Below are 25234 nucleotides of genomic sequence, written 5' to 3'. Positions count from 1 at the left end.
AAAAGGTTAACAAATATCCGTACATATTTTCGTTTACCTATTGCGTTCACCGATTCATATTTTTAAATGACTTTTTTGCTTTTACCAACCTGTAATTTTGAAAACGGCATACCCGGTTATTTCATAAAAGAGAAAAAACCAAACGTTCTTCATTGAAGCGTACATGTACATTGTTTTGAAATCCTTTGATCACAAGAAAATGTTTATAATTCAAGATATAAAGCGGACTTCGCATAGTAATGTTGAGCAAGATTAGCTTTGTTAAAAACTCAGCCAGCAGATTATTTAAATTTTAGTTCAATAGTGAATACATATAAACACATTCTTAAATTATCATCATTTTCTATATACATTACCTTTCGTGCGATTAAAAGAAATATGTACATATTTTATTTAATCGCAGGAAAACGTAATGTATATAGTACGCGTCAATGTAAAAAAAAATTTTTCTAAGTATAGATCTAAATCTTACTTGCAGGATTATTTTGGTCAAGGACTTTCAATATGTATATACAATCATTATTATAATCATGCAAGAGAAATTTTAAACTCTAGTTTAACCTTTTGACTGTTTTGTTAATTCATCAATGCATACTTGTAAATAAATATTGTTTAAACTATTTGGCACGTACGAGCGGACTATATACTTTATTAAGAAAAAGCTTTAATCCATATGTTCTATCACTCGTGAAGCGCAACGTAAAACATCGGATATCAAAGCTCTATAAAAAGCAGTCAATTTTCCCTCTCGGTATCTATTTTACACTACCGCGTCAACGGTTAACATGGGTCGGGTATATTTCATCTTCCCTTGCCTTATATCGGTATTTTGTTTAGGTGCTTCTTGGGATTACACAGATACATCTACCTGGACGTCTGTTGACAGTAAGTGCGGGGGGACAAGTCAGTCCCCCATTGCTCTGGCGGAGTCAACCATGACGTCAGCGACCTATCAAGCCTTTTCTATCACAGGGGATGACGTTACGTTAACGGAAACCATGACGAATAACGGACATACAGGTAAATAGGATTTATTTTATTTTTTTTCGATTTTTGAAAATGCTGAAATAGAAATCGAAACGGAAATGTCATAAAGAGGATCCGGTTTGTCAAGAATTTGACGCGTCAAAAACGTTTCACGGTTGACGTTACAAACGTACAATTTTTGTTTAATTTACTGCGGAAAAAAATTATTATCTGCGCTCCGTAGAAGGAAAATAAATTATAAACAATATATGCAACTGAAATCCTATTAATTGTTCTATAAGATTTTATTGTGCATTATGTTTAGGAAAAAAAACGAGTCTCCAGGTATTCAAGTCATTCTTTTTTAGAATTCTAATAGCCTCCATATTGTTTCATAGAATATATATCTATCTATAAAAAATCAGTTACAAACCTATGGTTGAACAATAAGAGAAGAATATTTTATTTAAAAACACCTCATAATTTGTGGGGGGATTTTTTTTTTTTTTTAGAAAAATCTTAATTACTTTTAAAAAAGTAAAATGTACTCACTATGGCATTTCAATTTTAAGGTCAGACGACACGTTCCTCAATTTTATATAACTTTTTTCAGGAATTTGTAATTGATTTACTACTACTTTGACAAGCTTTCTTGCAAAAAATTAGGATACGTTACCAGCTAAATACTAGAATATGCAATCTCCCATATAATCTTTTTGAAAAAACACTTGAATTGCTGATATGAAAAACATACAGCACAGGAAAATTCACTATATTGGAGGCGGGGCCGGGGCTTGAACTCACGATCTATGAATCCTGCGCTTCTAGAAGTGATCGGCCACCGCTCTAACCACTTGGCCATCTAGGCATATATATATATATATATTTATAAAATTTCAATCAAATTAAGGACGATTTTAAATAATAATAATTTTACTGGAACTCTTTGTAACGAGGAGATACAAAAAAGATGCTCGAGGAACGTGTCGTCTGACCTTAAAGAATGTCAATGGAAGTATAGACGTCTATGAAATTTAAATATGTTGTCATTTTGCAGCCAAACGGCGAAAAACTGTGAAATCAGTAATTAAAGCTTTCTTCTTTACACACTTTTGAGGACGAAGGGTCAAATCAATAAGTTTTTGAGATCATCAGTAGCCCCCTCTTATTCCTAGTAACCAGATTAATTCCCTTTACCATCATAGTTTTTGTAAAGGTAACATATATTCAATATTGAAATTAATTATGTTGGAATTTCTTTAAAACTATGGTTTAACATCGTTAATAAGTAGTCTGTAATTCATATTTTCTTTCAATTCAAGGAGGCTTGTAAAATTACCTCAAAACAATCAAAAAGTTTAACTACATGTGTAACTTTTTATTTTTCGTTGTCTGACAACATAGTGCAATTGGTTAAAACGTCATAGGTTCGAAACCAGTTTCATGGTTGTATTGAACAATTTTGATTTTTTTTAATAGTCCTTTATTTCAAAAATCTTGCAGAGTCGTCACAACTGTCAGTGTCGTTTCGTCTTTACGGCAATGATAGTAAAACTAGCAATTCACTGGTCCCGAATTGTAGTTATGAATTATATTGACATAAACTAGTATACAAGTATACTTAAAAATACATATATGAGAAGTATATTCTATATGAAATAGTTTTTTTATGGTCATATGATTCATTTGTACAGGTAAATGACTTTAAGAAGTCTTTTACATGCAGTTGTGAATTATACTGTGTAACAGATCTCATCATGCACAATAGTATGTATGTAAAACACATTTACAATAAGAAAACGAAGGGATTTTCAATAGTTAATATTGTGAAGTCATCTGCAAAATCTAGGTTGTTCTCGTACAAGAAGGTAAAGCTTTTTAATTCACTTTTCAGAGGATTAAAAATTTAATTTATCTTTAAAACTTCTCAAGTTTAAAAGGTTCAGACAAAGTGACGTATCACAAGGGCAAATCAATAAGGTATCGATTAATTTTTTTCATTTAGAAAAAAACCATAAGTAGGACGTGTGAGAGAGAGAGAGAGAGAGAGACAGAGAGAGAGAGAGAGAATATTATTGACCTAACGGAGAAGTACCTCCCCCTTTATCTGCTGGACAATCCGTCTGCTTTTTTTCTGTGTGTTTGTGTTTATGTGGAATACGTTCGTTTCCGAACCGTAAAAAAGCTTTTTGACGAGTTTACAAGTAACTTTTAAAAAGACATAAATGGTTTATGGTTTTAATGTCAGGCAGACAAAGGTCAAGGTCAACTACAACATTCTGTGTGTACTCTCCGTGTGATTATCTTTTAAAAGCCTTTATTTATGATAATAATAAAAACAATAAAATTTATTTCTTCAATATTTTGGTCCCAAAAAGACCTCAACTGATTTTGAGTTCTAAAGTCAAAAGTCAAAATGATTTTCTAAAAATCTCAAAAGTCTATATATTATAATTACTCCAAATAGTTAAAATAACATCCATTAATTTAAGGACAACAGTTAAAGTTCAAGATAGATGCACATACAGTATATTCAGTAAAAGGTTTTCAGGAAATCATTCTTTTTCCGACTTTCGCAATAAACTTGATACAAACAATTGGTTGTGATGCCAAATGTTAAAGGTCAAGATCCTTTGGTCATATATATGAATTAAGACTTGTTTCTAGATTTATTGACTTTTCAATCCTTATGTTCTCACTTTAATTTCTAAGGGGTAGGGGTGGTGGTTAATCCAATTGAAAATTAATTTTTTATGTCCAGAAATTTTATTAAGTTACAAAATATTATTGAAATAACGTAGGATTTACACATAGTAGTGTTTCGGAAATAAGAAATATGTGGTCCCTCTTTTATAATTGGATTGCCTGCTAGAAATTTTGAAAGGTTTATAAAATTAATGGTCATACTGCATCAAACGGATACACTGTGTCAGGCCAGTGAAAGCTAGGGCTATCATTGCTCGACAACCGATTGCTACATCCTTCATGTTTTGTTGCTGTTTTTAGTTAAGGTCCCGATCACCCAACTGATTGCTACATCCTTCATGTTTTGTTGCTGTTTTTAGTTAAGGTCCCGATTACCCAACTGATTGCTACATCCTTCATGTTTTGTTGCTGTTTTAGTTGTGGTCCCGATCACCCAGACGATCAATGTGACGGGTGGAGGACTAACCGGGACATTTCAGGCCGCCCAGTTACACTTCCACTGGGGCAGCGACTCCACCAAGGGTTCGGAACACACCCTCAACGGCAATCAATACCCCATGGAGGCGAGTGACGGGCCCGCGTCACACAAAGCGCATCGTTCAATCCAATATCGAATTCTATATTGAAAAATAATTTTGTTACAAGAATTAAAGATTTCATATTTTATGAAAAGTTCAGATTTAGATGGAAATCAACAGAAAACAATAATAGTATCGGTATATTTCTTTAGCTCCACATTGTGACATACAATACAAAGTACGCGGACCTGGCTACAGCTTTGCCGAACTCTGATGGTCTGGCAGTTCTTGGTTTCTTCTTCCAGGTAAGTCGGCTCGCACTTCCTCTTCCCCGTGCAGCGTGTGCATCCGGTTCCTATCCACGTGGTGCAATTCCATGTCCATAAGATCTTGCCTAATTCTAAATAACTACACCATAAGTGCAGACGACAGAAACTACTAGCACAACTAGTTAGTTTAGTATGTTATTCTCAGTGAAAGTAATTTTTGTATGAAGCGGAAATGGTAAAAAGGACGTTACTGCAAACCGAACAACTAATTTTTAAAAGAATAGTTAGTTGAGTTCGTTATTCTCAGTGAAAGTAATGTTTGTAGGCAGCGGAAAGGGTAAAAAGGACGTTACTGCAAAACGAACAACAAATTAAAAAAAAAACATGCTAAAATACGAAACAGACCAGCTTTGAACAAAAGTAACCTTAGTCTTTTTTTGCAAAATTCACCGACACCGATGAAAACGATGGCGTGCAAAGAGGTATCAGGAGAAGTTGTACCTCCTGGAAAGCGTACCAACAAATTAGGATGCCTTTTCTCCGATAGAAAGCGTACCTTGGAGATATCGTAACAAGAATCGAAATAGTTTTGAGAATTGTTTTTATGCAATAAAAATACTTACTCAAAAAACAGTTGCATCATGTTTGCTTGTATCATTGTTTACATAAATAATTACAACATACAATCACATAGTTCATCATTTTTAAAAGTGGGAGTTGAGGTTGGGGGGCAGACTCATCCTAAAAACCTTAACAAGCAAAAAGAATTTCATTTATTACATGCTCCCAAACAAGTAGAGGGGGGTAACACCTTGATTATTCGGCTTTATATAATTATGTAAGTTTAACAAAAATATTTTTGTGGTAAAAATATTGAAGGGATACCCCCACCCCGATGCTACGTGTCCTCAATCATTTTGTTTACACACAAACTAGCGTTGCAAGAGTAGTAAAGCAGTTAGTCGGCATTTAATCACTCGATGTACAGTATAACTGAAATAGTTTTAAAATATCTACTAGTTTTGAATGCGGTTTTATTGGATAATTAAAAGATTAATATAATTTTAAGAATAATGTGATTCTTTCATTCATTCTTTATTTCCCTCCTAAGAGGATCATGAAAAATAAATTGCCAAAAGCTCACAAAAATGGTGTAGTGCAAACAATAAAGAGGATACAGGGGGTATTGAGATTCTGGAGATCAGAAGAGGATAAGCAGTTCCTGAGTTCACATCCAAATAAAGCGGAATGTAGCACAACAGTTTTGTATAAGTGCAATAATGTCTTTGGATTGAGAAACTGTGAGCCTAGATTGGAAAGTGCATGGTACGATTTACTGCCCTAGTTGCATGCTTCTGTAATCCATGTAGATCGTCTATATTTGTGATCAATAATAACACCTAATTGATTGTAATTCTCCTGAACAGGAATCAAACACTGACCTAAGAACATGTGTATGCCTCTATTAAGTTTACATTTTTTGGACAGAATATTAACACACTTGATTTAGCTGCGTTAAATCTAAAACGCCATTTTTTTGAATATATATATGCATTGTTTAATTAAAAGTGACTAAAGACCTATTGAAGATAGACTTATACGTGGTATGTCGTCTGCTAAGGCGGACAGCTACTTTGAACATTCAACACGGCCAGTATTTTTACAACAAACTTCTAGTTCATTAAAAAAATCATCTACATACTGTATAAATACAAGATACAAAAATGAGGATAATACACCTCCTTGTCGGACGCCTTGATTAACAGGAAACCATTAGGACTGAACTTAGTTAACAACAATAGAACTTGCAGTGTTTTCTTGACAATTGTTAATAAACATTCATGTTTTGCCAGTAGCAACAATATTATATAATTTAAACACGAGGCCTTGCCTCAAGACTGTATCAAAAGCTTTGCTGCAATCTAAAAAACTAACATATACATTGCTGTCTTGCTCCACATTGCGGTAAATTGTTTCTTGCAAGTTAAATAAGGCAGTACGGCAGCTTTAAGATTTTTAAAAGCCTTGCTGTTGCGCACTGGGGAAGTGATTATTTGATATAAGAAATTCAGATATGCGGGACATGATAATTTTTTCAAACATTTTAAATAGACTAGGCAGTAAGGCAACTGGTCTATAACTGTCACATTTGTTTTTAGGTTTTGATCCACCTTTGTATAGTGGAACTATCAATCCTTGTTTCCACTGAAAAGGAATTTTACCATAGGACACTATTGAATTGTACATTTTCACGAAGCAGGTTACTAGTGACTTCCCTCCGTGTATAATATGCTCGTTTGTAACAGAGTCATGGCCGAGAGCTTTGCGACGCTTTAGAGTGTTGGTTATAGTGTTGAGTTCCTTTGTTGTGATACTTCCTCCAGGTAAGCCTTGGATATCACTCTCACATATTTCGGTTTAACGACGAATTTCGAGCTCTGTTTCAGATTTGAAGTCGTGGTGAAAGTTGTCATCTTGTAGAGGGTTGTATATTTTCTCACAACATTGGGCGAACGTTTCTGTTACTCCCTCTGGATTCGTGTGGGTTGTTCCATTTTCATCCTGGATCTCGGGGTATATTTGAGAAGCTCTACATTTCCTGCGTTTTGTTAACTTCCAGAAGAGTCTTATATCCATTTCCGCAGCTTCGTCGATGTCTCTATAGACGTCGCACATGTGTTGTTCGTCAAGGGCCCTCCGAAAATTTCTCTTCGCTCTTTTGTATTCCCGATACGATGCGAACATCATATCACGTGGTCTGCCTTCCATCATCCATGATCATCGTTTGGAGTTTCGATTTTGTGTAATTCCTTTACGGTTTTGGACCACCAGGTCGGGTGAAAGGATTAAAAGATGATGATTGAATACATTCGTTTGCACATTTATGCAAGATTTCAGACACCTTGCTAATGTAGTCGGTAATGTCTGACCATGCAGTTCGTTGTTGGTCAAGGTATTTAGGTTCTGTTCAACTTATTTTTGGTTATGTACAAGATCTGAAATATAGTACCTTACTAAACTCTGTAAATACATAATTTTTTTAACAATTTTATTCAATATGGTTTATTTGGCATTGTTAATTATAAATATACAAATAGAATCAATATATGATGGAAAATGTTTAGATAAGAGGAGACATAAAAAAGTTACCTAAAAAGAGAGGAGGGAACCTCTTTAAAAATAAGTTGTTCGGTTTTTTTTTTACCCTTTTCGCCGCCCATAAATGTTTTCTGAAGTGAAATACAAACTACTGCATGTATTTTACTGTACATTGATTAGCCAAACTATCAACTTCAGTTTAATACATTTTATCAACAAAAATCTTTGATTAAGAAGGGAATGGAAATGTCATTACCTTTTGATGACCTATATCGTTTACTAAATGTTCAGCTAGGAGTTCCCAAAGTGTATCTTGCTGAACCTTATCTTATTAGCTACCCCAGTGTGTCCCCGAATCCATTATTTTTAATCGGCCTCTGAAATAAAAGTTATAAAATCACTATGAAATAAAACTTCTGCAAATGCCATGACCTTTTGATACCCATATCGTTTAATATATATACTTTTGTCTTGTTCAGAATTTTTCAATATGAACCTTGTTGAACCTTTTAAAAACCACCCGCTGTGTCCCTGAATTAATTATTTTTCTTCCATTAAAGTCAAAGTAATAAAATCAAGATAGATTAGGAATAAAACTCCCACCAGTAATTCATCCTGTAAACGTCATGTAATTGTACATTTACTATGAACATTGAATGAATCAGTTTTATAGCTCGACACTATAGAAGTAGTTCTAGTTTAATCTAACACTTCCTCGGTAAGGCAAATATTGTTCAAGTCAGATTATAAAATAAACCATTAATCTATTTTGATCACATAGTATACCTTATTATGTCTTATCTTAAAGGACGTGTGAATACGATAAAAGTGAAAGTAATAAAGTGCAAGTTGATGCCTAAAAGCCATGACTGTGCTGTCATTGCATAGTTCATGTAATAAGCCATCCTGTCATTTAACTCATATTTTCACCAAGGGCGAGTACTTTGACGTTGCTGTCACGAGCTCTACTTAAACTTCCTCTCCATTATTGTTGATCAAGAGAAAGTGAGTGAACACTGAACTGGCAATCGGAAATTATGAAAATGGCGTGTTAGAAGTTGTTTGCCTTAAAGTATACTTTTATCTTTAATATTAAATTGAACTTGCGCTTTCTAAAATACTTGCTGAATAAAAATCTGTCTATATTGATTTTCTTTTCTTTTTACGGTAATAACATAAATCCTTCCTAATTCAGAACGGCCATTTGTGGTTTTTTTGCTCTGACATTGAAATTAAATTATTCATGCCAAGGTCTTTACAAGTTTAATTAGCGGATATTGTTTTGCAGGTCGGCAGTTCGGACAACGCCAACTTCGCTCCAATTGTTAGCGCTCTTTCGAATGTCGTAAACAAAGGTGGGAACCAATTCTGAGAAAATATAAAGCAAAAAAAAAAAAAAACACCAAACAATGCTTATGTACTTTGATTTATTATCATCACCATCATGTTCATTATTTTATCATTATTATTAAACACACATATTTCAAAATGAGTACAATTATTTCAGACGCTACCCATTCAATCACCGGGTTCAAGTTGAAGGATTTCATGACTGTCAACATGGGGAAGTTTTACCGTTACCAAGGCAGCTTAACCACGCCCACCTGTGACGAAAGCGTCACGTGGACAGTGTTTGCTGAACCTTTGAGCATGTCTGAAAGCCAGGTCTGTCATTAGTAATGCTTTATAAGTGACATGTAATGTAAGTTTAAATTGGAACGAATTATTGACGTTCATTGTTTTCTTTAAAAATCTCTGAACTTTTGGGAATACGGTATTCTTTTAATGTAATGTATCCAGCAAAAAAAGTACCTTTTGACATTTGTTTTATTGGTATAGCTTGCAACTTTCCGTACGCTGTATGAAGATACTACCACCACCAAACAAATGGTCAACAACTACCGGCCCCCACTGGCTCTCAACGGGAGGAGCGTCCACTTATACACCAGCAACACACCGCGCCTCCCTCTTGGAATTTCCCTGGCAATCTTCCCTCTGGCAGCTCTGTTTATCATTGTCTAATCCATGTATCGTCATGTTTTTTTTTCTAATTTCATTGTTGCGCTGTGCTAATGATAGATTGTTTTTCTGTCTTTGTTGCTGTTGTTTTGTATTTATTTTTTAGAGGTTTTTTTTTTACATCTTGTGTAATTGGGTATGATATTAGTAACCCGATTTATTGCATCTTATAGAATTTAATATGTAACGTTTTTTCGATTATTTTGGAAGAAAGAAAATTGTATGTACTCAGTCAGAATCAACGATGCTCAAATCTGGTCAATGCTCATCTGACATCAGTCGTGAATTTGATCTAAAAGAAGGGGAACGAAGTTTTTTTTAAACTTATATGCATTACATTTAAATTTTATATCTTTATAGTTTACTGGTATCTAGTATGTGTGTTGGTAAAAATAGATCTCCGTGTCATTCTGCAATAAAACCGTTGACTGTTTTACTAAAGATTTGTATTCTATTGTATTTTCGTCGTTTATCATTGCTATATAAACAGCTTACTTAAAATTGGTCAATTACTACGGATAAGTCTTTAAAAAATTGATTAACTTGTTAAGGCTGGTCGAAGATTGAATAATTCATGTATATTCCATGAATTTGGTCAATTCACAAGGTAAGATTCTCTTTATTTCTTACGGTGCTGTAGAAACTAACAGGATTGAATTCTATACGCCCCGGTTATCGTTGGTCGAAACTTTTATTAACCTAAGAAGAATCACGGACTGTACGAAATAATCACGATGATAACAGACTCGGAAGTTCCAATGGAAGACGATTTGGCTGTTTCTTTTATCTAACGTACTGATGTACATTAACAGTAATAAAGTTAATTTTTCTGAACAAACAAAAGGCAAACGAAATTAAAGAAGAATTTGCATTTTTAATTATCATTCACCTTGGGTTTTTTTTCCCGGAAGTCAATATCGCAAAATATACTTTAACAAACAACATAAAGAATAAAGAAAACCAGTTATCCAATAACACAAGGAAAATGAAAATAGCATATATTTAACGAAAAAACCATCAAACCAAAAATCAATGGAATTTTCGAATGCCTTATAAGCACCGTGTCCTACCAACTATGCCAGAGTAAAAGTAAAGAGTTTGTGTTGTGTATTACTATAAATAAACATTCTCCAATGTATATAGTTGTCCAAACAAGTAACATATAGGGAAAACCCAACTCTTTTAATTAATTCCTCTCAATGATTTTTTAACCTTGGAAAAAAAAGAGACTCGTATATTTTAACCTCTACCTATGACCGTGCCTTTTTCCGAATAATTATTCAATGTATAACACATTGCTTTACTGGATGTACATACGTGGACACCCCACGATCCATACAATGGTTCTTTAGGAATGAATTACTTGATCTACAGGACCGTACTATAATAGTCGTTAATTACAAGGGTTTATTGTCTATTGTTTTGTCAGGACATAAATATTTAAAACAAGCTCAAGATCCCAGTTTAAATAAGTTTAAGCGGAATGCTACTGGAGATTGGAGGGGTTAAAGCCCTAATAATGTGATTTTGATGCTGTAATACAATATATATTTCGTACTGTTTAAGGTGGATCTCTACACCTAATAAGTGTTGGATTTCTTTCTTCAAATTTTAACACGTTTACCTATATAAAAGAAAAAAAAAACATGACATTTGAAGAAGAAAAAATTGTAAAGTTTTTAGTCAATTTTAAATAAATGAATACGAAGACTGGATATAAAGTATGTGACAATACCTATATTTGACGGCCATCGGTTTTGACGTCACATGCAAAAGAATTAGGCTTACTTTTCAAACTGAATACAATATGTATCGAATTCTAATGAAAAGATTATACGATCGTTTGAAAAATAAACAATTGAAAAATTATTTAAAAGAAAACACAATGTCACTAGAATAGAGTTGTGATAATTACTAGGAAAATGAACCACATCTGAAATAAGGAAAACATCACACCATAATACACCTTTAGTTACCTAGGTTTGTTGTCCATTGATTTGTTAGGACATGAATATTTAAAACAAGGTCAGTATTCCAGTTTGAATAACGTTATGCGGAATGTTACTGAAGATTGGAGGGGTTAAAGTCATTGTAATGTGATTTTTATGCTGTAATACAATACCATGTACTGTTCTAATATAACTTGGTCGTATAACGATAGCTATTGCAGTGTAGTGCTGGCTTTCTGTAAATTTTAACACGTTTTCTCATAGACTTTAAGGACAAATCCTGACATTTGAAGAGAAAAATCTTTAAGCTAATGAAATTGGAAATAAGACGAATAAGCATTTTTAAAATTTGTCATTCCATTCGAAAAAACTAATTTGAAAAAAAAAACCCACCATATTACTGGAATACGAGGGGGATAATTACTAGGAAAACCTAAGACATTTGCAAAAAGGATGATAATAAATATTAGTGATATGCTATACTTGTAATGCACTTCTTTCTCTTAGGTTATTCTGGTTGTTAAATATGTAATAAAATTCATAGTCACGTTGTTGTTATAAGATGAAGAAACTATGGTTGCACAATGACTATTGCATAAATTGCCTGATTGGTGACCTCTAATATGACATATAACGTACCAAGGATACACATGTCCTTCAGTTTGGCGGGAACAAGTCTCTAGGGGAGAGATGATATCCTATTGATGCGGACCAATCAAATTCAATCTTAGAACCATATAAAAACTCTATACCCGTATCTTAATACAGGGAGGATTTTTCCAGCATTTCAAAACTACCTTCCAACTATTGCATTGAAACTTTTACAATCTCGCAGTTCTTGGTTTTGGTTACAACCTCAAAAATGGTAAGTCGATCTATGAGAGAGAGAGAGAGAGAGAGAGAGAGAGAGAGAGAGAGAGAGAGAGAGAGAGAGAGAGAGAGAGAGAGAGAGAAAGAGAGAGAGAGAAAAAAATATTAATATTGCAAATTTTATTTAAGAAATAATTATACCAGAAAGAACAGAACATAAGAGTATGAATTGAAAATTTATATTTAAGCATCGAAATCACTAGGTCTTTTTTTTTTTGTTTTAGAAAGATACATGTACAGTCTCATAGCTGCAGAGGTGTGTGCATAAAAATTGAGTAACGCGCGTTAGCGCATTATGAAAATTTGTATGCACACATCGCTGCAGTTATGGGCTGTATCTTTAAAAAAAATAACGATTTAATGCTTATGTTTACATTTCTTTACTTCTTGCCTTGTCTGCAAATGTGGTTTATTCCTTAAAATTCCTATTTTATCCTATATAAGGGAAAGTTTATATTAATAGAAGAGCCACTGGAACAGCCTCAAACGTGAACTTTGAATTTTGCTTGAGACGTTGCAGTTTACGGATTTCGACGTTTGTGACGTCATAGTAGAACTCGTCGTTTTAACCTTTGAGCACCATGTGTGTGTTACAGTTTTATATTTGCATTTCCATTGTTCTTTCCCACTGTAAGCCCATACGGAGGAGTTGCAATTATTTCTCTATAATCGCAATTGCTCTGTCAGTATACTATGACGTCATAAAGGTGTAACGTTATATATATACTTTTCCATGACGTTATAGATTAAGGTCAAGATCTAGTAAATGATTCAAGACTGCCTTTTTGTTGCTAGAACCATTATGACGTCATAATTGATTTGATGAATCTTTTCCCGTATTTTACGGCTTTAAAGGAATTATGTAGAAAATAAAACAATGTTTTAACATTCTATAGTTAATCACGGGAAAAGTAATCCCGGTACCTATAATTAATTCGACATCATTTTAAAGAGGATGTCAAGGGCTTGTTGAATGCCGTTTTTGGAGAGACTGTAGGCATTCTAGATATATTTCATATGTCAAAAATGGACAGAACTCCTAAATTTGTTACTTTTATCCTTCATATTTCATTGAAAATGACAGTTCAAAACATGATTTTTCATTGTGTTTACCAAAACTTTAAGCCCCGGTACACCATATGAAACAAAGATATTGTTATGAAGCATCATTAAACGAATTCATATCTTGAATTTCATAAACCTGTAGGCATTTTTCATTTACTAGATCTTGACCTTAAACCACTATACGATACATCATGTGTTTTTCTCCAACTCCATTAAAATTGACGTATTTACATGTAATATTAAAACATGTTTTTGATAACATTTTAAAGGAATTACTGTTATAACATATCATTGATTGTTAACAAATCTATGTGAATTAAAAAGATACATTACAGTCTGAATGTTTATTTTTGACGTAATAGCTAAAAGTCAAGGTCTAGGCTAATACAGGGTATTTGCTAGTGGTAAAATGCAAATATAAGTAATAAACAACGATTATTTAGTGAACATGGCGTTATGAATAGCAACTGCTCTGCTGGCATATTTTCCATGATGCGCTAGCGCGCATCATGGAATATGCCAACAGAGCAATTGCTATTCATAACGCCATGTTCACTAAATAACGTTGTTTATTTCTTAAATAACTGCCGTAGCTTTCAACACACTTTACTTAAAGAATCTTAATTAAAATTCAATATTTATTTGTTTTATACGATATAAAATGGTTTAATTGGGACAGTTTACGCTTTATAAAACGCGAAGCGGTTTATAAAAAGCGTAAACTGTTTACTATTACTAAAAAAAGTTCATTATTACTAGAAAATTATCTATATTATGGAAGCGTATTTAACAGCCTCTTGAAGTTGTGTTAAACCTCTAAATGTCATTGTTCTACAAAATGTATCTATATTGCCAAAACCATGTCGACTTGTACAAAGATATAAATATAAATCGATATATTTTGGTTGATTTAACCGCTCTTTTCAAGCTTTGTTGACTTTTATCAAGTCATAATATCATTCTGCTTTATGAATTTGTCACATTTACATAAATGCATATTTTTTTTTCACAATCTAATTTAATGAAATAAATTATATTGAGTGGAACTATTTGTTAGGATTTTGCGTCCATATTTAGGTGATTTCTTGATTGTTAACAAGGAAAGTCGACTTATGTTTGTCGTCTGAAGTTAACCCAGTTATGAATCACAATAATATAAAGCTGTACACATACTGTAGTAGCTAAATGCTAAGCTCCATAAGCATAAGAGACAAGGGCGTAGCACATTGTTTGTTTAAAAAAAATAAATAAACGAATGCAAAACTAAAATATGATACAACCAAGATTTAAACAGTTTTTGATTATTTTAGAATATACTTTAATTGATATGTGATATTATCTTAATTAAATTTGTAATACAAAACGATTGAACTTTTTAAGGATTTTAATTAAGTTCCAAATTATACATGCATAAATGTATACACACAGAGTTCAATCTGAACACAATTAATGATGATTCTACACTTGAAGCGCTGTTGTAGATTAAATATAAAATTACTAATAGAAATATGTACAGTGTATTTCTGACTGATTTTAATATTTCTTAAAGAAGATGGGTGAATAAGGCGTGTAAACTGCCCATATGAGGATAATTAAGATCTTATAACATTAAAATATAAACAAATCTCATAATTTCTTTCTAAATCATTCAAAACAATCTATATTTACCATAACATCGATTTATAACCCTTAAATATGTTAAATATTTGGGATAGGTTGATTTAAACTGGCGCATGCGTGTCAAAACCTCCAAATGGTATCATTCTTAGAACTTCAATGCTTTTTCTTTTATAGAGTGGGTCTGAGCTCAATATTTTTGTCAGAGTCTATATAAGGTTTAAAGAAATCAAACCGATTTCAAAAAAACGAAAACATGGAGAGATGACCCACTATACCTTAAAAATGTCACTTTGTATTGCAACAATGGAACGTTTTAGAAAAATAATACAAGTCTGTAAATTCGTGGTTGTAGTCGCATATAGCATTTAACAATGGAGATTCTCGTGACTGAAATTGCTCAGTGGTTAGAGCGTCAGACATTAGATAATATTATAGATATAGGGTTTTTATGTTGAGGGTTCAATACCACTAAATCTTTATATTTTTTTTCTTATCGTTTGTTCAGATATTCAAATCTGAGTTAAAAATTGGGCCTTTGTAAACTTGTATTATAACATTATCAAGTATATTTAGTTGGAAAAAATTAAATTTGAAATTGTATTTTACGACTTAACCAAATGGGCATTTGCGCTATTTGTTCCCCCATCTTCTTTAATTCAAAATTTAGAAGATCTTTTAATTTATTTATATAAGATAGAATTTCCAGAAACGCACCATTTTATACAGATCTTATCTCGTAATAACGAGATCTTTTCTCGTAATTACTAGATCTTTTCTCTTAATACATGTAACAAGATAATTAACTCGTAATAACAAGATATTTTCTTAATATAACGATATTTTTGTCGTAATAACGATACATGTATCTTATCTCGTTTTTACGAGATCTTTTCTCGTAGTAACGAGATGGATAACTCATAATTATCGAAATCTTTTTCTCGTTATAACGGGTAATTTAATTACTCGTAATAACGAAATCTTTTCTATTGATAACGAGATCTTTTCTCGTAGTAACGAGATAATTAACTCGTAATAACGAGATCTTTTCTAGTTATTACGAGATAAAAATATCTTAATGTGGCCCTATTCGTCTTTCATAAAAACATTGTTCATAAATGAATTTTGAATAAAACATTCTTTATTTCAAGCTCAGAAATTGCTTTTCAGAGGAATAACTTTCATTTTTTTTACATTACAGGCCACTGTTCACTCTCCGCTAGTAATTCTGATTCTCGTAGCGATATCGAAGTTTTCTGAAGGTTCGTCAAACCTAAACACGTATCTGTGAATTTGTTGATTCTTGAGGACAATTTTTTTTACTCCCTATGTCTTATTCAAACTCTTTAAGGATCTTGTTGTTTTTTGTTGATTAAGCTTCGGTTAGCTACAGCTACGCAGACACCACTGTATGGCCCGCCTCGTTCCCCGTGTGTGCTGGGCAGCAGCAATCCCCCATAGACCTACTGTCTAGCATCTCCTCAGAGACAACCCACGAGGCCTTTCAATTTATGCACCACACAGACTCCATTACAGAAAACATGACCAACACAGGACATTCCTGTAAGACTAATTCTCTGAAAATCACATATTTTGCTACTCACTCAAAATCTCATTCTAAATATCATAAGTAATTGAATGAAATCCATGTGACCTATTTACCTTTCTTTGCTTTATCATTATATATAGTAAAGATTGATGTTGGTCACAGCGTGACGATTAGTGGAGGGGGTCTCCAGGTGACCTATAACATTGACCAGTTCCATTTCCACTGGGGTGAAAACTCCAGTATAGGATCGGAACACACGATAGACAGCCAGCACTACCCATTGGAGGTAAGAAATATGATTATGACACAGCTCACTCCAACCAAACTCTGTATTTGAAGGGATATTAACATCAAATTATCAAATGTTTCGTATTGCGAAAAAACTTTTTTTACGATGGCATTTCAATATTTCTTATTATTGTAAGGACCATATACATGTATTATAAATTACGGCCCCTAAACTAACATTGGAAATATGTTTGCCATTTTTAAGATGAAGACTCAAAGACAATAATCACAATTCTTGTATTTTATCACAACGTTAAGCTTGATCCATGGACATGTATTTAGTCAATTTAATGCAACCCTTGTAAATGACAAACACTGGTATCATAATTATATTTATAAAAGTCTTATTTTGACTAATTAATATAGACATTATTTTGTATATTTTGTTCTTCCCTTTTTAGCTTCATGTCGTTGCACACAACAGTTCCTACTCTAGCTTTGACGACGCCAAAAACCACACGGACGGACTAGCTGTGTTCGGTTTTTTCTTTGAGGTATGTGTCATATGGACCTCTTAAAACTTAATACTGCGCATGCGTACCACCGTTCGGTTGTTTTCAATCATAATCGTTTTTTGACATGCAGTAAACATATACCTGGCATATGTTCATAGGTCTGCATTCTGTTAACTAGTTTTTTACCACATATTTGTAACGACTGAAACTTGATTTGTAATATAAAACTGAAACTAGGTTCAATTCTGGGATGTCAACAGTTGTTCATGTGATCGAAAATCGCACATACTATTTTTTCTCTTTGTCATGTTGTAAATTTTGAGGCAGTAAAAACAAAATTTACAACATTACAACTTGTCATGTTGAAATAGATGATATATTTGGGGAAAGAAGGTAAACTCTTCCTTTCTCCGGGCTGTCTGGGGTGAAGTGTATTAGTTTTAAGATTTGGCGAAGAGCATGAAACTTGTAACACCACTCATTCACTACTACCGGGTATTTCTAAAATATCAACCAATCATACAACTCTCCCATGACCCAAACACCTTTGACCTTTCACACTCCAAACTCAACCTATGAACGTAAAACACCATGAATGTGAATGAATGTTTGAGAGCGATATTTTCTTAACATATACTCTACTTTTATCCAAATCAGTATCACAATATGTGGCATATTTAACCTTAAAGGGGCATGGTCACGATTTTGGTCAAAAACTATTTTTCCGATTTAATGTTTACAATACTTTATTAAGGCATTTCTATTAGGCAACCAAAATTTGAGTGCCATTCGTTGAGTTATAAGCGAGTTACAGAGCCTTCAATTCTTTTATATGTAAACAAAGCTTTTTGTTTACATTTTGAATGTTGAAGTAAAAGTTCACTTTTAGACCTGAAATGAATGTGCTAAACGTCAAGAACTGTTTATTATTTCTTAAAATTAATAAAAAGATAGACAAATCAGCTTGAAAAAGTTTTTTACTGGTATATTGAAAATATGTAAACTAATACAGGGCACGAGCCTTGCTTACATGACAAAGAATTGTGAGCCCTGTATCTTGCTTATAACTCTACGACTGACTCTCAAATTTCATTTGATCATAAGAAATGCATTCCTAAAGCACTGTTATATTAAAATTAGAAAATAGAATTTGACCAAAATCGTGACCATGCCCCTTTAAACTCCAATCAACAATTACTTATAGTTAGATATGTTTGTAATTAAAATAATAAACAGGCATGCATGTAGTTACCCAAATTATTTGAAGTATAAGTTATTATTTGAGTACACGAATAACTAGAAAACCTGAAGATGAGCTTAATAACCCTAAATATTTAACAAATACATGTAATGGGAACTGCTTATTATTTTTCTCATTTTGATGTGCAAGAACAAACGCATTGCTGTAGAACAATTTTTTTTAAACAATATATACTGCCCGGTTCTGAATTTGATTTGAGAGCAGGATGGTCGTCGGCATTGTTTTTATAATATGAATCTCCTTTTTTTTTTACAGATACAAGCTGCTAACAATTCTCATCTAGACTCAGTCATGGCCCATATTTCCGATGTACATAACCTTGGTATGACTTTAAAGTTTCAAAGACTTTTTAATAACTATAATGCGTTTACAAATTTGTCTATGGCAATGAACATTTGCGCTTTCTTTACTTTAGACGATCATCATCTAGTGACATTCAAACTAAATGACGTAATAGATTCCTCTAAGATGACGTCATACTTCCGATATCAGGGAAGTTTGACCACACCTGAGTGTTTTGAAAGTGTTACATGGACCGTTTTCGACCACACCATGGGTGTCTCAGAATTACAGGTACAGCAATTTGGTACTTCTCTGAGTTCTCGTTTTGGAAACTACGAGCATTGTTCACAATAAGTAAATTTTAAACCTTGAAATAAATTGGCATATTCTGTTTGTATTGAATATATATATTCAATAAAAATTCATTTCTTTTGAATGAAACCAGGAATAGTATATCATAAGAATGCTTATATGTCTAAGCAAGAATAATTAAACACCCCAAAAAGCAGCCCGAGTCGGTCAGTTTCATAATCTACTATAATCAACAAGCATTCTGAGAGTATTGCATAAGCAATACACGTCCCCTACCGGTTTGTATTATTCTATGAAAGCTTCCAAGCACACAACTATTTCAGAGCAATTGTAAACGAGATGTCATGCTTTAATCAGAGATAAAAGAACAGAGGAAATTTAAACTATATAGCTGATAAAGAAATTGTATGCAAAATAGGTAAAATATTACTCTTTATTTCATCTCCTGTAATTTCGCCAAGTCTATTCTGTATTCGCTAGTAAAAATTTGTGAAAACAATGCACTGTTATGCACAATAATATGTTTTACGGTGCTACCGTTCTGGCGAGCGCAGCAAGAAATACAAATACCTTGCATCATTGTCAACCTAGTGTTATTTAGGTATCAACGAACGTTAAAGAATTTTTGAGAGAGTATTGCTCTACAATAGGTATGCTTAAGGTATTAATTTTAATGGTTATGATACATACAGCGCAACCCCCTACCCAGAGAGAGAGAGAGAGAGAGAGAGAGAGAGAGAGAGAGAGAGAGAGAGAGAGAAAGAGAGAGAGAGAGAGAGAGAGAGCCTGGTACCTGTTTGTAGGTGTGTAATTTCCCACTTTTAAATTTAATGGCCTGACTATATGCAATATCTACATAAATTTTTGTAACTGTTTATTTTTTTTCATTTTATTCCTTTTTATTTAGTTCAAAATGTCCCATTGTTTATTTCCTCCCTTCTCATATACTTATACCTGACTACTGTTCATGCATGTACAAAATTTTAGCTTAAAAATGGATCGATATGACAGTAAAGTATGGCTCTTGCTAGTATATATTTATATAATCTCTATATTAAAACAAATTAAAAACAAAATTAATCATATGTCAATAAGGCAGGTATCGCAGTCTTTACTGAAATAGCTAGTACACTCATTACAGATGTTTGATCCGCCTCTAAATTTATCGCGGGAAATATAGCGCGAGTGCACTGTGACGTCATCCATGACTTTATTCGTCTTTGTTTACATTTCTCGACTCAATACGAAGGTATGGAAGCATGTAACAAATCTTTTGAGTCTCGCCAAAGCTTATGCGGCACTCAAAACGTGTCTTCAAACTTTAAGTCACCGTAAATTACGAGATAAAAGTCGGCCATTTTTGGCATAGCACCACGGGTGAAAACATTAGAGAGCATTATGGGACGTAGACAAAAAATTTTGTTTGATGAACTGTAGGATTAGCTCGTTCTTTTTCCCGCGCACACTGGTTCTTAGAGCTCGCTTCGCTCGCCGGCGCTGCGCGCCGGCGAGCTGCGCTCGCTATTAATGTGAGAAGAAAAAACAAATCCCGCCGAATACTGAAAAACCAAATTATCAATGTAAATAATTACAGATTTATTTGAAGTTAGTATTTTTACATTGTATTCTCTGAAACCAATAAAAATAATATGTTTTACGGTGCTACCGTTCTCGCGAGCGCAGCGAGAATTACACATGCCCTGCATCAACTTATAGTTTTATTTAGGTATCAACGAACGTCAAAGAACTTTTGACAGAGTTTTGCTCTACAATAAGCATGCCAAATGTACTGACTTAAATGGTTATGATAAATACAGCGCAACCCCCTACCCCGAGAGAGAGAGAGAGAGAGAGAGAGAGAGAGAGAGAGAGAGAGACTGGTACCTTTTGTAGGTGTGTAATTTCCCACAATTAAATTTAATGGTCTGGCTATATGCAATATCTACATAAGTTTTTTTAACTGATTCTTTTTTTTTTCATTTTATTCCTTTTTATTTAGTTCAAAATGTCCTATTGTTTATTTCCTTCCTACTCATATACTTTACCTACCTACTGTACATGCATGCACAATTAGCTTTAAAATATTTTATTAGAAAAAGATGAAAAACAAATCATATGTCAATGAGGCAGATATCGCAGTCTATACTGAAATAGCCAGTACACTCATTACAGATGTTTGATCCACCTCTAAATTTATCGCGGGAAATATAGCGCGAGTGCACTAGCTGTGACGTCATCCATGAATTTGTTCGTCTTTGTTTACGTTTCTCGACTCGAAGGTATGGAAGCATGTAACAAATCTTTTGAGTCTCGCCAAAGCATTTGCGGTACTCAAAACGTGTCTTCAAACTTTAAGTCACCGTAAATTACGAGTTAAAAGTCAGCCATTTTTGGCAGAGCACCACGGGTGAAAACATTAGAGAGCATTATGGGACGTAGACAAAAAATTTTGTTTGATGAACTGTAGGTTTAGCTCGTTCTTTTTCCCGCGCACACTGGTTCTTAGAGCTCGCTTCGCTCGCTATCATTTCTTACCGTCTTCTGTACCCCGAATCAAACCAAACAGTTAAACAGCCCAACCCGACAACGAACCCGATTGTAATAATACGAAAAAAACCCTGCCGATTAAATTTACAACACAATGTTTGACACTATTTTACAGAATTTATTTGTTTGTTAGAAATTATAAAAGGAATGGTACAAGTAACGCACGATATTATTACTGACTACATACTGACCTCGTTTATTCAGTACACACCGAACCCGATAACGAACCCGAACATTAAAAAATTGGAATATAAAAAATTAATTTTCTCGAAAATATGTCAATCAGACGCTACAAAAGTGTAAACTTGATCATAGGTGCTTGTGGACTGGACCGTGCACTACCCCCCCCTTTTTTTCTATATCTTTTTTCAAATATTTTATTTTATTTCTTTTATTAATTATCATTAACAACCCCTTATATATGTCTCCAGCCGAAAAATAAAAGAAATATCACGACTTGGTAGCATTTTATAATCACACTCGTTTCCCCTATATAATTATATAAACACGGGCCCTGGAAGTTATTGTAAATATATTGAATGTGCATGTATAAAAAAGTAAGGGTAGGACACTCTTTTGGGGGCGAAATCGGGTTTGACGAAGTCTGGGCATTCCTCAAACGAAATTTCGCGATAAATCGTTCAAGTATACTTTACTTACGACATATGTATACATTCGTTCCGCTCCAATGCAGTTACGTCGAAGAAAAAGGTTTTTTGATACATCCAAGTGCCTAAGAATTTCGCTAGACTGGTTTACATCCGGTTTAATCGCAGTGAAACGAAAGATAAGTTCTGATTAGTTAATAATAAAATAAATCTGCTCGTCAATAAGGTGGCGAAACTGATAACAATTTATGGTGAGTATGTATCAAATGTTTGAAAGGAGTTATGCATATAGATACTGGGTAGTTTGGCCTTTCAACAATGAAATGCGAGAATAATGAAGAAGATTGACAAATATCGATGAGAAATTAAAGAATTTATTTCATTATTGACCAATCAGAACTTACCATTCAATTCACCTTTCGATTCACTGCGATTAAACCGGATGTAAACCAGACTAGCGAAATTCTTAGGCACTTGGATGTATAAAAACACCTTTTTCTTCGACGTAACAGCATTGGAGCGGAACGAATGTATACATATGTCGTAAGTAAAGTATACTTGAACGATTTATCGCGAAATTTCGTTTGAGGAACGCCCAGACTTCGTCAAACCCGATTTCGCCCCAAAAAGAGTGTCCTACCCTTACTTTTTTATACATGCACATGCAATATATTTACAATAACTTCCAGGGCCCGTGTATATAAAGAGAGAAGGTAAGCAACTCCCGTTTGTTTACATTGAGGTACCACCTGGGAAATTCAAACGATTACTATATCAATAATCGCTATACCTTTGGTGTCATCTATTTTTCTCACTTCCACACAAAGTTCGGGAAAAGTTTTAGCGCAATATTTAAGAAAATGGATGTAGATCAATTGTTTACCTTTCAAGCAGCAATTAATGGCAATAACTTGGTCATCACTGGCCAAGCTGGGACAGGCAAAACATACATAACAAAAAAATTGCAAAACACATTAGGTATACTCAAAAAAAGAAGTATCAATAGATTGCTCTACAGGCATTGCAGCAACACATTACCAGGATTTGAAAGCCCAGACACTTCATAGGTGGGCTGGCATAGAAAACGGCAGATATTCAAATGCTGAAATTTTGCATTTAATCTAAAACTTTTCCCGAACTTTTTTTCGGGCCTCTCGTGCATTACCGTTAAGTCAATGACATTCGGAACACGGGAAGAGTTATCGTTCTTAGCATAGATGTCGCTGTGCAGCTAACTTCCGTAGCTTCTACTTGGAACGTTTCAAAATATCGTTGTCGCGAGTGACAAATGTTTATTAATTGGATAGATTACGGTTCAGCGTGCTAATTTATATAAGTTTTCAGATAGAAGGATATGTGTGGAAGTGAGAAAAATAGATGACACCAAAGGTATAGCGATTTTTGATATAGTAATCGGTTGAATTTCCCAGGTGGTACCTCAATGTAAACAAACGGGAGTTGCTTACCTTCTCTCTTTATATATATAGGGGAAACGAGTGTGATTATAAAATGCTACCAAGTCGTGATATTTCTTTTATTTTTCGGCTGGAGACATATATAAGGGGTTGTTAATGATAATTAATAAAAGAAATAAAAAAAATTTTTTGAAAAAAAAATATAGAAAAGGGGGGGGGTAGTGCACGGTCCAGTCCACAAGCACCTGTGAACTTGATCTGTAGTTTGACATTTTGAAGCTGTTCAGCAAGTTTCATATTATTCCTCAAATGCATAAAGAAAAAAAGTGTGGAAAACTGAAGTGGGACAGACAGACGGACGGACGGACGGACTGACGGACGCAGAGGAAAGCTATAGTCCCCTCCGGTGAAACCGGTAGGGGACTTATAACATTTAAGATATTATTATCATCTGGACTGTCTTCATAAAAGAGAATGATTATTACTAAAATGCATTTAATTTTTTTACTATTTACTTGATTTTCAAGAATGTTGAATAAAACCTTTTTCGATTGTATTTTTGTAGATGGAGGAATTCCGTTCCTTGTATTCGGACAATGGAACTACCCATCTTGTGAACAACTTTCGCCCCGTTCAAGATCTCCATGGAAGAACCGTCCACAAGTACAGCTACTCCGCTAGCGGGGCGGCAGGCTCCTATGTAAATGTAGATCTCCGTTTGTCTTGTATTCTCCTGACTTGCATGTTCTTTTCCAAGATCTATGCATAAAAACCAAGTAGACCTAGAGCATATAGTACCCGTTATGATGAGTAGCTAGCACGTATGATGATTTTCCCAGAATGCATTGATTTCTTCTGGAGTATCTGATTAGTGTGTCGACTTAATGACTGACGTCTTTATCCAATGCCCGGATTGGACTACTTACTTGCCTACATTCTGAATACTTTCTATGTTTACACATCTTAATCTGTCTCTGGTTTGCAGTGTTTTTCTATCGCAAACTTTCGCTAATTTATAACAAACTATGTGCAAGGAGTGACGTAGGTCTAAAGATATACGTATGTCTTAGTTGGATGTAGCAGTACCTTTGATCCGTGGTCTTGTCTTTGTAACTAATACTTCCAGTGAAACTTCAGCAAGATAATTGCTCGGTATATAACCGGCCCCGTTGTATTCTTCTTTGAGAAGAAGAATAAAACGAAGTTAATTGTATAACTTTTGGATTTGTAAGTTATCAAAAAACTGAAAAAAATACCAAATTTATCTAATTGTTATTATTACATGTAGCTATTGTAAAATGCGAGTTCCTGTCTCTTTCACTTAACGATATCGTATTATAATAGTATTATATATTTGTTTTCGTTATGTTTTAATTCTTTTTTATTTTCTTGTAATTTAAGTTTGTGAATTGGACATTAAATCTATTTTGAATAAATTG

At 33.7% G+C, this 25234-nt stretch overlaps 1 protein-coding gene across 1 annotated transcript; it reads left to right on the top strand.

Moving 5' to 3' along the window:
- Positions 1–678: 678 nt before the first annotated feature.
- Positions 679–25234, top strand: LOC128192444 (uncharacterized). The gene is made up of 15 exons (XM_052865113.1): positions 679–1020; positions 4090–4235; positions 4403–4495; positions 8847–8913; positions 9066–9223; positions 9398–9574; positions 10129–10184; positions 12295–12391; positions 16280–16340; positions 16456–16641; positions 16768–16913; positions 17317–17409; positions 18887–18953; positions 19047–19204; positions 24361–25234. The coding sequence occupies exons 1-15, from the start codon at positions 786–788 to the stop codon at positions 24562–24564; spliced, it is 1944 nt and encodes a 647-aa protein (XP_052721073.1). The 5' UTR covers positions 679–785; the 3' UTR covers positions 24565–25234.

Source organism: Crassostrea angulata, chromosome 1, assembly GCF_025612915.1.
Source record: "Crassostrea angulata isolate pt1a10 chromosome 1, ASM2561291v2, whole genome shotgun sequence".
NCBI lineage: Eukaryota > Metazoa > Mollusca > Bivalvia > Ostreida > Ostreidae > Magallana > Magallana angulata.
This window is presented reverse-complemented; position numbering and strand designations above follow the sequence as displayed.